This window comes from Odocoileus virginianus, chromosome 9 (genome assembly GCF_023699985.2).
Source record: "Odocoileus virginianus isolate 20LAN1187 ecotype Illinois chromosome 9, Ovbor_1.2, whole genome shotgun sequence".
Lineage (NCBI taxonomy): Eukaryota > Metazoa > Chordata > Mammalia > Artiodactyla > Cervidae > Odocoileus > Odocoileus virginianus.
In genome coordinates, this window is record NC_069682.1 from 6522775 (window position 1) to 6535663 (window position 12889).

At 41.7% G+C, this 12889-nt stretch overlaps 1 protein-coding gene across 4 annotated transcripts in view; it reads right to left on the bottom strand.

Annotated features, from left to right (window-relative positions):
* Positions 1-12889, bottom strand: part of SEL1L2 (SEL1L2 adaptor subunit of SYVN1 ubiquitin ligase) — a 116669-nt gene that overhangs the window by 49662 nt on the left and 54118 nt on the right. For all 4 annotated transcript variants that reach the window (XM_020908786.2, XM_020908785.2, XM_020908784.2 and 1 more), the window contains exons 4-5: positions 5111-5213; positions 604-766 (exon numbers count right to left, since the gene is read on the bottom strand). In XM_020908786.2, the coding sequence (XP_020764445.2) occupies positions 604-766; positions 5111-5213 (266 nt within the window). The remainder of the gene's footprint in view (positions 1-603; positions 767-5110; positions 5214-12889) is intronic.

Here is a 12889-nt window from a genome sequence, read left to right on the forward strand (position 1 = left end):
CATGTCGTACTTTTGTGACCCCGTGGACCGTAGCCCACCAAGCTCCTCTGTCCCTGGGATTTCCCAGGCCAAGCATATTGGGGTGGGTTGCCACTTCCTTCTCCAGAGGCTCTTCCTGACCCAGGGATCAAACCTGTGTCTCCACTGCAGGCAGTTTCCTTACTGCTGAGATGCCAAGAAAGCCCCATAAAATGAAACACACATTAAAATAGAAAAGCAAATCTATATAGCTTGTAAAATACTTAAACCAAGTAAAAACCAGGCAAACATCATCCTAAAGAAATAGCTTTAGTTCCATATTTGTTTGCATAGGTAAATACAGAGTGTTTTTTATAAAAGTTAACCATGTCAGGGGCTTGGAGTTCTCGCGTTATCTTAGAGCACACGCGTGGACGTGGAAGACGGGGAGGGGGTTAGAGCGCGAGTCACAGGGGCTAGGAGGACCCGCCGGCCCTGCCTTGGGTCCTGGCGGAACGCTGAGGGCAGTGCAGTAACTTCCCAGGCCTGGGCTTGTGCAACAGAGGCTCAACTCCTCGCACATGCGATTTGTCTAGTTATTTCAGGAGGTAGCTATTCAAGATACAATTTTCTCTCAAAACTCACGTTTTGGGCTTTATATGATCCTTCCTTAGCCAAGGACTCATATAATTGGATAGCTGCTGTAATGTTTTGCATGCCAAAATTTCCAAATAGCAAAGCATCAGCCATTTTCTCCTTAGCTTTCAAGTTTCCCATGTCAGCTGCTTTGGCAAAGAATATGTAGGCTCTGTTTCAAGAATATGAAGTTAGAAGTGTGAGTATCAAAAATGAAAATTTCTGCTCCTCCTTCATTCTGCTTCTAACAAGAAGGACTCGGTTGACATTGCTACTAACACTACAGTTTAACTATAGTCCCTTACATCTCTAGACCAGAAGATTTTTTTCAGCCCTAAGTCAGTCTAAGACTATAATTTCAAATATATCTGACAAATGATGAAGCTGCTGAAAAGGAAAAATATTTAAGCTATATCATCCATGCTTCAAGCTTGTATACCAAGTGGACTGAAAAACTGGGGCATTTGTCCTAAAAGAGTAAACCTTCCCACAGTAAATCCCATTACTTATGAGTATTTGATTTATAAAATGAACTCTGAACAATATAACTAAAATCAGTTTTAAGAAATCAAAATTGCAATGTCACACCTAAGAAGTTACTATCATAAGAACAACTGTCCCTTCACATTCCAAAATAATTTTCTGAACTATTCTTTAGCACAACAAAACCAGACTCTGTGGTAAAACAATAAGCAAACAAAACCATAATGATTTTTAGGACTCTAGAGTCTGACTGACTGGGTTAAAATCTACCATTAATTAGTTTGAGAGCTTCAGGCAAGTTACTTAACTTCTCTGTGCCTCTGTCATCTATAAAATTGGATAATAATAGCATCTACTTCATGGGGCTGCTGGGAAGATTCAATGAGATAATCCATGTGAAGTTCTTGGCATGCTGCCTGATATAGAGTAAGCCCTCAATAAATTCAGCTATAATTATTATTAAGACTATTGCATAAAGTTTTATGGCATGGTAATTGTTCTCCTATAATTTGTGGGTAAATCACATAAAGTTAGTGATTACAAATATAGATACCAGAGGATTGCCTTGCAGTACATTTTATGAGTCCTGGTCAGAAGTCACCCAGACCTGATCTGTGTAACAAGTAGTGATGGAGAGGCTTGCAAGGTCAAAACTTGTGTTGGAGACAGAGAGTGCTTTGAGGATTTATTTTTATTCTTATCACTTCCCGTTTGGTAGCAGTAAGATCACAAAGCATTAACCTCTGCCTGTGACCTTGACTCAAATACAGGAATAAACACACAAATCTACCATAGCTACAAATTCAGAAGGATTAGGAGACTCAGCTTTATATACCCCTACCCATGCTGTTGCTAAAATAAGTTGCTCATGGTCAAAGGCTGGAGCCGAATAGAATAGGCCAGAAGGGCCAAGGGTGAGAGCTATCCAGGTAAGCATTAGGGTCCTGGATGGTAAACAGAGAGTAGGTCCCAGTGGAACCAAAAGAAGCCAGGAGATCTAGCAAAAAATTAGCCGTGGTCAAATCAAGTGGAAGTTCTGGGGGCCAGAAGCTAATAAGAGAGAAGGTTTCGAAGGACAGTGACTGCACGAGTTTGGCATCACGGGACAGGTATGGTACCAAGTACAGATTCCCAGAAGCTCTTCTGTCACATGCCTTGTTGCCGCAACAACATAATCTGTTGGACTAGAAGGGTACCAACACGGTCCAGAGCAGAGAAACTTGAGATGGGCTGCAGGGGCCAGGAGTCCATGTATTTTCTGGTCCAAAAAGGCAGCAAAAATTTGCAAAACCAATCCCTCTAGGTGACTTTGAGTCTGAGGGAGGAGGGGGTACATCTGTCCCCTATCAGGGCAGTCCAAGCTGATATATGGAATACCAGAAGTTGGACCCAGGGTAGGAGAAAAGTTGTGGCAAATTAGGTGGGATTAAGATCTGGACTGCAATCCCCAACAGGGAAAAAGTAGGAGAAACTGGGAAGGAGAGGTAGGTCCACAAAAGAAAGTTCAGTTAGGTGCCTGGATTGTCTCTAGAGGATTTGGTGTTGGATGCTTGAGTGGGTACTGGGGAAAGGGGAGGCTACATGCATCTCTAGGACACGTCAGAAGCTTATCTCCAAACCTTCCTCACTGATGAGTAAGTCTTAATGACAGTTAACCTTGGATATCATAGAGGCTTCTCGGCTCTTTCAGACAAGTTTGTGTTTCCCTGACATATGTTTATTTAACATCTGTACTTCTAAAAGCACTAGCTTGTTCAACAATTTTCCTCGCATACATACGAAGAGACTGAACAAATGAAATAGACCAAGATGTGAGTGTGGATGAGGCAAAAGGACTAGTAGCACCTGTGAATTATGCTACCCTCAGTGAGAAGTGGTGAGGCAAGGAGCGGGCAGGGCAGAGGATGAAGAGTAGCAAAATGACTCCCCTTTGGTCTGGGGGCATAGCCTTTTCCCTGACCAGAATCAGAGATGGCGAAGTTGGCTGTATTTGGCTCACATGGAACGCAGACAATCCTGAACTCGGAAGGAGTTTCACACATCTGGGGAAACTGCTGGGGTCTCTGGTTATGAAGAGCTTTGGTTTCAGTTCTCCACTGCTGCCAGCCTAGAAGGGTCAGCAGACTCAGGTTTATGTACCCTCTTACGTGTCTGTGCTGCTGCAAGCATAAGCTATTCTCGGATTCTTGGGCAAGGACTGGGCAGGATAGGTCGGGAAAGAGTAACCTGAGATTGAGTGATACCCGGTAGGCAGGAAGGTTCCTGCACTGCTGAATGGCCCTGCAACGAAGGGCTGGGTTTTCTCCCCATCCTTTAAGTCAAAAAAGGAAGGCACCTATCAAGGTTAGGCAGAACCTTCTAAGAGTGATTTTGTCCTATCAGGCTGAATCTAGGAGTTCCTTGGACTTAATGGGGCCCCTCATCTTGGGTTCACCTGCTAATTTGAATCTCAGGGACAAGCCCTTCCCAGAACGCCACTGTTCTCTCATCCTGCTAGGCTGGATTCAGGATTCCCTGTTGTTCTTACTCATCTTCTCAGTGACACCCAAATGAGCTGACTTCCCTCTAAGGCTGGATTGTATTTTGGGGGCTTGGTTTAACTCCATCCTCATCATGACAGTCCCCAGGGACACTTAGCGTGAGGCTTGAGTTTTTGCTGAGGATGGTTTATTTTGCTCTTATTAAGTGCTTCTAATTTAGCTTTCCCTAGAGAGAGGACCAAATCCCTTACTTCCTTTTTCTTGTCACTTTGGAAAAATCAAAATCTTTTTGACCTTCTATTTCCTCCTCCATGATTTGGGGATAATAATTTATGTTTTACAATATCATTGTGAACAATTAAGAATAATATCCCACAACAAGTCACACAAAGAAGGAGCTTGAAAAATGGAAGTTGTGATGTTGTGATAACCAGGTTCATACTTAATCCCCCCACCCTATCCTCTGCACTCTTAAGCTTGTCTCAAAGGCTTTGAGCTTTAGGAAAGAATTAATGGACTCTGCAGCTGCCCTGCCTCGGGTTCGTTACCACTACTCTGGGAAGTATCCCATAGGGCTGGTATGCCTAATCTGCGTGAAAACAAAAGAAACATCCTTGTTGGAGATTCAGAGTTTATTCTTTCTATTAAGGTTAAAGACACACTTGACTTCTTCTCTTCCACAGCTTCCATTTACCAGTTAGAGGACTAGAAATAAAAATAACAAACACTTATCTCCTTATTACTGCGTGTCGGACATGGTTCTAAGAGCTAGACTGCGTTAAGTGGTTAAGTAACTTTCTCTGTCCCACAGCCAGTAGATGGTAGAGCCAGAGTTCAATTCCAAGGTTGTCACTAGAGACTTGATAGGACTTCAGATTGTGCCCCTATCTTGGGGACAGGGGGGGAAAGATACTTCTGCCTCCCATTTAGACAGAGCAGACAAGTGAAACAAGGAATAGGAGATGTGGTGTGAGACCACGTGGCCACGGCCTGGTCGTCGCCCAGCTGCGCATTTGTCATCACCTCCCACTACCATCCTGGAATCTCTGTTCCCAGCGTTTTAAAGGGGGTAAAAATGAAACTCTTCTTAACTCGTAATTCTGTTCTGGGGTAAAATGGCATGACATACACGAAAGTGTTCTGAAAACCATAAAGTGAGGCGCAAAAGCTGTTAGGCAGCACAAGGCATTCTAAAACAACAACAACTCTAGGTCAAATAATACATATTTTTTTCAAATGGTACATATTTTGTTTCACTTGAGTCGATGAAAGCCAAAACAATATTTTTGCTTGAATGCTCAGATCAGTGCCTTTATTCTGCGTTTCACTTAATGTGTAGGGCCTGCAGTTTCACACATAAGGTCTATCCACATGTTTAGGCTGATAATTTGTAGGAGTCTTTAAACACCATTTGATCCTTTTAAAAACAAAAGTTTATAGGCAAATAAGCTTATTTGTTATACCATTAAGCTTCTAATGACAAATCAGATTTTGGCTTGCTCTCTTTTTTCAACCTGGAAACTGAACTTGGCTGGAGTGCCAGGTGGACTTACTCTGCTTTTTGTTTCTGGCTTTTAGACTGCTGGAGGATCTTGATGCCCGTCTTAAAAAGCTGGTCTCCTTCCTCTGTGGAATTGTTCTTTGCTTGCGGTTTTACTGTAAATGGACAAACAAGGAAAAATGACATTATTTTGTGTTTTACATTTTAAAAATGATGTGCTGGCATATTATTTTGGGGTTCACTCTCCTTATTTTTTAGCCTCTGCATTTCAAGATCACCCTACCTTTGGCTAGATGGTAGAAGCTGTCTACGAAATTGAAAGGGTCTTGGAGGATGGAGGAGAGAGATGGATGTTTCTGATGATAGGAAGGAGAGAGATGTTCCCAGTCTGAAAAAGGGGTGCAAAGTCCTGCAAGCAGAAGACAGGAAGCAAGGTCTCCGAGGGAAGGGGTGGCTTGGTGTATCCTGCTATCTGGATCTTAGATACTGGGCTTTTTAGTGCTCAGATCTCTTATCTGAAGCAGAAGATACCATGGCCAGTGTGTACTCAGGATTGGGGGAGAGGCGCTCCCTCATCCTCCCCAGAGTCTTTCTAAAACCTTTCGAGTCTGACTGAGAACTGCTAGGGGTGAGCGTCAGGAATAATTGGGCAGGGTAGGTATGCCAGAACACACCTAGGACCTTGAAGAAGGCACAAGGAGGGGATCAATAATAATTTGCCTTGTGGGATGATACCTCAGAGTAAAATTTTTTATTATTTAAGGAAAATAAGAAACATAGTTTTACCTGCTACAATAATAATACTTCTAAAACATTTATATAACACTTCACAATTTTCAAAGCATATCACCAGTTTACAGATGGGGAAAGCTGTTTAGAAGGAAAGTCTGCCCCCACCCCAACACACACACACACACCCCACACACACACACACATCATTCCATAGCATCACAGTGCCTCTTGAAGTCCATTATGACACTCACTGAAACCTCTGATTAGGTGAACCACATGTGAAGCCATTTTAAAGGAGAGGCATTCTGGGATTTGATGCCTCATTAACAAGAACACAAAAGACTTTTTAAGTGGTTCTTGTTTTTCTTCTTCCTAACAAGGTATCAGAACTGCCCACTTTCTTTTGTTAAATTAAAAAAAAATTACAATTTACAATCCAGTTTACAATTATTTTGAATGCTTAAAGTTATCCAATCAGTTTAGTAACACCAGACACATTTAGTGTCTAATTTCTGCTTTGAGTTATAGGTTATCTATACTAACGATTAAAAATAATGGGAAAAACATATTAATCTGTGTTTGGAACAGCAATCAGTCCTATTAAGATGCTTTCAAAGAGGGAGAATAAATTTTGAAAGGTTGTCTCTACATCCATATATGTGAGAGAAATGATTTACCATTTTTTTTTTTACGTTTACATGTGTCTTTATTTTGGGCTTTCCAAAAACTTGTTAAAATACAAGTTTCATGTACTATAAGAGGGCTTAATTACCAGTAAAGTTATCTTGACAACACTTTTTCTTTGTGTGGGTTAATGATTTCCAAATTTGGGTAAAGTACAGTCAGGAAATGATTTGAGGATCTGAGGAGACAATCCTGAAGTTGCTGTAAAGGACTTTCATGACTCTTGGGTCCTCTGGACGCCTGTTGCTCTGTCCTGATAGGAGCTCTTCAGTGACTGAGGAGTGCTGGGGATGAGCCTCAGGGACAAAGGATGAGCGGGTGCCCCAGAGCAGTATTTAAGGCAGCAGCAATTGTGGAACTTGCTCCAACTAGACGAATTTGTACCTCAGTCTTTGTCAGAGGTATAATCTGTAGACAGTTCTAGACATTTTATTACTTTGTCAGTCTTATTATCAATATTCTCCATCTAATTTGGGGACTGTCGTGGGCTGAATTGTAACTGCCAAAATTTGTACGTTGAAGTCTCATCCCCCAGTACCTCGGAATGTAACCTTATTTGGAGGTAAGGTCTTTAAGGAAGTGACTGAAGGAGGCTCTTTGAGTGGAGCCCTAATCCAGTATGACTGGGTGTCTGTTTAAGCAGAACAAACATCAGCAGCCCGCTGGCACAGAAAAGAGAAGATGTAAGGACACAGTGAGAAGGTGACCCGCTATAAGCCAAGGAAAGAAGCCTTAAAATGAACCCGTTAACACCTTGACTGTGGACTTCCAGCCTCCAGGACTGTGAGAAAATCCATTTCTGCTGCTTAAGCCACTTTGCCTATAGTATTTTGTTATGGTATCCCTGGCAAACTAATACTGATGCTAACTCGGTATCACATGGAAAACAAGCTGCCTCTTCTCCCTATAAGAAGGGAGGCACCCAAACCCAGCTTCTGATCAGATCAGTGGCTACCCTGTACAGGCAAGAAGGACTGAGATTTCCCACGGGCATCCAAGGTTTCCAGATGCTGGACCTCTGAATTTCCTAGGCAACCAGATGCCCAAGTAGCCCACCTCTGACAAGGCTGTGTTCTCTTTGCTATACTCAAAGTACCATGTAGTTTGTGGACCTTCCAAGTAACTATCAATCTCTAGATCCAGATCACCTTTCTAAGATGATGGGCGAAATAGGAATCTATGCCTCCTCCTGCTGACACTTCAACTGTAAAATTCTCTAATCAAGTCTATTTCTTAACTCCTGTCACTTGTCACTGTGGAATTCATGCAGAATCCTCTCATTCATAAGGACTAGTAGCAAATCTTTAGAAGAAAAATGGCCCACTTGCTTGTTTCAGATAGAAGAAAGAGTGAAGTTGGAGACAACTCCTTCTCTGCCATTCATACATTCCCTTGTTCATTTCATTGGTATGAATTGATGCTTACCATGTGTTAGACACAATGCTAAACATTGTATCTTAGCCTGGCAGAGACAAACATGTTTACCAAAAATTACAAGGCCATCTGGTAGGCTCTACATAAGAAGGCACTGTGGGAATACAGGAGCCTTCTTTGTTTGTAAGCCATAGAAACCCAATCTGATTGACTTAAGCTAAAGGAACTCATTAGGAGATTCACAGATTCAATGGGGTTGATCAGGAATCAAAGCCTCCTTGCAAACAGTGGCAAATGCTGCCACTGGGGTGGACCAGGATCCAATCCTTTTAAGACCTTCTTCTCTCTGTTCCAGCTCCCTGATGAGTCTGATGGGTCTAGTAGGGAAGACAAGGCATCTCATTACATTCCTATAAGAATGTATCCATTGGGGGAAACCTAATTCCACAAAAGGAAATTGGGATGGTGAGAAGGGTAAAACAGATGATGGGGAGCCCACAAACAGCAAATGCCCACCCACTTAAGGTCCCTTACTCTGGCTTAGTGAAAGAAAGAAATCTTCACAGATGAAATGCACTTCAGACAGTTCTCCAAAGGTAGGTAGGGATTTGCCAGACCAAGAAGATTAAACTGGTACTCCATTTGGAGGAAACAGTTGGTACAAAAGAACTGGGGTGGGCAGTGTATTTCAAATGAAGACTGAGAGCTTGCAAGTCATAGCTGGCCAGGCAGTCAAAGCTGGCAGCAAATGATACTGAGGAGAGTGGACAGAGATGTGAAGGACGAAAGGAAGGAGGCAACTCAGGGCATTGTGAAGGTGAAGGCAGAATCTCTAGGAGAAAGACAGAGGGAAAAGAAGTGGCAGGAGACGGCCCTGATCAGAGAAAGCTGTTTTTGAGTTTGAAATTATATTGGTGCAATGGCGCTACATGTGGCTGGTAATTGGCTGAGGAGAAATAGGGATGAAGTTGATTGGAATCCAGGAGGTCTAGCAAGAAAGGCAAGGTCTTACAACAGGGATACTTAACCCTGCAGGGCACTGGAGGCCTCTAGCCACTGACTGATGGATGTGGAAGTACAAGAGCCCAGCCCCCTTGCCTGTGGGATGGGGACAATTCTCCAGTGCAATTTGCTCTTCAAAATCCTAAACTTCTCCTGAAACTATCTTTGCTCAGCTCCTTCATTACTCACTTTCTTCAATGTTTCATCAGAAAATCTAAAACTTTAACATTTAAATTCAAGTATATAAATATTATCTAAATGATCTAGAAAAATAAAAGGGAAAAGAATAAATTCCTTAGTTTGAATCTCAAATTTTATTACTTCATGAATCACATAAAGGACCACTGAGGGTTAAAAGAATGTCTTGACACTGAGAGTTAAAGGAGATGAATATCTTCTACTCTGACTAAAAATCAGGTGCTTTCACCATTAAAATGATACAGAAAGATAAAATGGGAAAATCTTTGCTCTGCAGAAAAACTTGCCTCCACAGACATTGCATCTATTTAATTTTAATTGTATTTAATATAAACCAACTTCAGTTTCTGATTTTCTGAATAATGCATCAGAAGAGATCTTCAATTTGCCCTTAATGTCTGCTAGAAAGATACAATCTCAGATAAGGTGGGAGAATAACGATCCATTTCTAAAAATAACATTCCACCCAAGAAAGAATGACTCAGCAGAGTTTAGTCAGACAAAGATGCCATCAACTCAAATGCACTTGAATAGAGCACAGATATTTACAGCAGTCAAATTTATTCATTCTGTCCCCAGATCATTGTCCTCAGACATAAATACCTCCATTGGTATTTCTTGGAAACGGTAGACAAATTATAAGTAAAAAAAATTTTTTTTCCTCTTCAAATATCTACTAAGCAAAGCTTAAAATGAGAGATCCTGACTTAGAAAGATATAATTCATGATCTAAAAATCCTTAATTTATCAGAAAGACATGCATTATAAAAGAAGTGAAGAATCAAATAATATACAGTTATAGTTATAATAGGTGCTAATATTCATAAACCACTTCAGTTGTAGGCAATTTTCTCATTGGCTGTCATTTTACAGATGAGTTGGCATATGCACCGAGCCTATACTATTTCTCAGAGCTACACAATATGCAGAATCAGGTGTTAAACACAAAGTTATTATCAAATGATGAAAAATTTGAATAAAAGGTCCAAAATACATTTTAAAAATAAATTTACTGTAATTGTTTAAAGTATCTTAAAGTTGTTTCTTTATAGTAATACTTCATTTACCTGACTCTTGAGAAATATGTTTCATATAAATCATTTTCCCCATTAGATGAATCATATCTCTTTTTATTTTGACTATTTTCTATGTAAATCCATCTAAAAAGGGTGTAACATATTTCTCCACCTTCCCCAACACAAGATAATGAGTGTGATTTAACCAGGTCTTGATGATTCAGAGCATCATTATACACACATGATAATTTACAGTCTGGTTGGTTTGGACATGATTATGTAAGAAGACAATGCTTATGGGAGGCCTTGAATAATGGAAAGACCTTCAGTAGTGAGTAGGAACAAAAGGGGCAAGAAAAGAAAGTGGCATGCTGTATTCATGTCCTCTGGGGTGGACAAGAGTGCCTGCTGGAAGTGGCTGGGTTGACACATAGTTGCACATGATAATTTGTAGCACCTTAGGTCACTGATTCCCAAAGGGAATGTAGGATATCTTTTTACTGGAGTACAGTTGCTTTATAATGTTGTGTTAGTTTCTGCTCTACAACAAAGTGAATCCCCTCTCAGTTCAGTTTGCAACCCCACGGACCGCAGCACGCCAGGCCTCCCTGTCCATCACCAACTCCTGGAGTTGACTCAAACTCACGTCCATCGAGTCGGTGATGCCATCCAGCCATCTCATCCTCTGTCATCCCCTTCTCCTCCTGCCCTCAATCTTTCCCAGCATCAGGGTCTTTTTCAATGAGTCAGTTCTTCACACCAGGTGGCCAAAGTATTGGAGTTTCAGCTTCAGCATCAGTCCTTCCAATGAATAATCAGGACTAATTTTCTTTAGGATGGACAGGTTGGATCTCCTTGCTGTCCAAGGGACTCTCAAGAGTCTTCTCCCACACTATCGTTCAAAAGCATCATATGTATACATATATCCTCTCCCTTTTGAACGTCCCTCCCACCCCTCCCACCACCCCACCCCTCTAGTCATTACAGAACACTGAGCTGAGCTCCCTGTGGTACACAGAAGCTTCCCACGAGCTGTCTATTCACACATGGCAGTGCAGTGCCAGTCCTACTCTCCCAATTTTATCTCACCCCATAAAATAATTTTCCGTGGTACACACACAAACTTTCAAACTTTGATAGTTAAAATACCTAATATACATTCACCTGTAGATTCTTTTTATGTCAAGTGACGCTATTTTTTTTTTCTTAAATAACCATGAAACATTTCAAACATACAAAAAAAGTACAGAAAATGAAACATACCTCACTATCACCTCCCCGCCTCACACACCCAGTTTAACAGATGGTAACATTTTGCCTCCTTTGTTTTATGTGTCAGTCGTAAGGAAACAATGTACAGACACAGGCAAGCCTCCTCCCAGCAAGCCTGCCCCTTGCTCCCTCTTCAGAGGTGGGTGTCTTCCGGAAGCTGCTCTGTGGCTCTCCGGTTATTTATTTGGTTGCGCCGGGTGTCTCGTTGCTGTGCACACTCTTTCTCTAGTTGTGCAGAGCGGAGGCTACTCTTTGGCTGTGCTGTGTGGGCTTTGCATTGCTGTGGCTTCCCTTGCTGTGGAGCAGGGCTCTTGGGCGTGCAGACTTCAGCAGCTGCGGCACGCGGGCTCGGCAGTGGTGGCCTGATGGGCCCTACAGTACGCAGGCTTCAGCAGGTGCAACAGGTGGGCTTGGTGGTTGTGGCTCATAGGCCCTAGAGCTTGGGTTCAGTAGTTGTGGCACACAGGCTTCGTTGCTCTGCGGCATGTGGAATCTTCCTGGACCAGGGATCGAACCTGTGTCCCCTGCATTGTCAGGCTGATTCTCATGCACCGTACCACTAGGAAAGTACACTGTGTAGCTCTTTTACTACATATGTGTACCCAAGGTTATTCCCACATATAAATAGCATCATACTGTATATCTTTTGCAACTAAGTTTTTCATGGTTTGAGATTTATTCATCTTGATTCAAGCAAGCTTCATTCATTCATTTTAATAGTGCCAATTGTCTGGTCAAAATTCTTTGTATGAATGAAAGTGAAAGTGAAAATGAAAATGAAAGTTGCTCAGTCATGTCTGACTCTTTGTGACCCCATGGACTATACAGTCACTTCCTTAGTGGCTCAGTGGTGAAGAATCTACCTGCCAATTCAGAAGATGTGGGTTTAATCCCTAGTTGGGAGGATCTCCTGGAAAAGGAAATGGCAACCCACTCCAGAATTCTTGCTTGGGAAATTCCATGGATAGAGGAGCCTGGAGGAGTCCAGGTGGTCGCAAAAGAGTTGGATATGACTTAGCATCTAAACAACAACAATATTCCATTGTATATATGTACCACAACCTCTTTATCCATTTACCTCTGGATGGACTTCTAGGATGCTTCCATGTCCTAGCTATTGTAAATAGTGCTTCAGTGAACATTGGGGTACATGTGTCTGTTTGAATTGTGATTTCTCGGGGGATAAGCCTAGTAGTGGGATTGCTGGGATATAGGGTAGTTTTATTGCTAGTTTTTAAAGGAATCTCCGTACTATTTTCCATAGTGGCTGTATCAATTTACATTCCCACCAACAGTGCAAGAGGGTCCCCTTTTTACCACATACTCCCCAACATTTATTGCTTGTATGTTTTTTGATGATGGCCATTCTGATTGGTATGACCTGATAACTCATTGTAGTTTTAATTCTCATTTCTCTAATAATGAGCAAAGTTGAGCATCTTTTCATGTGCCATCTGTATGTCTTCTTTGGAGAAATGTCTGTTTAGGTCTTCTGCCCATTTTTCACATATACTTTTAAAATTAGTTTGTTAAATACCATGAAAATCCTCTTG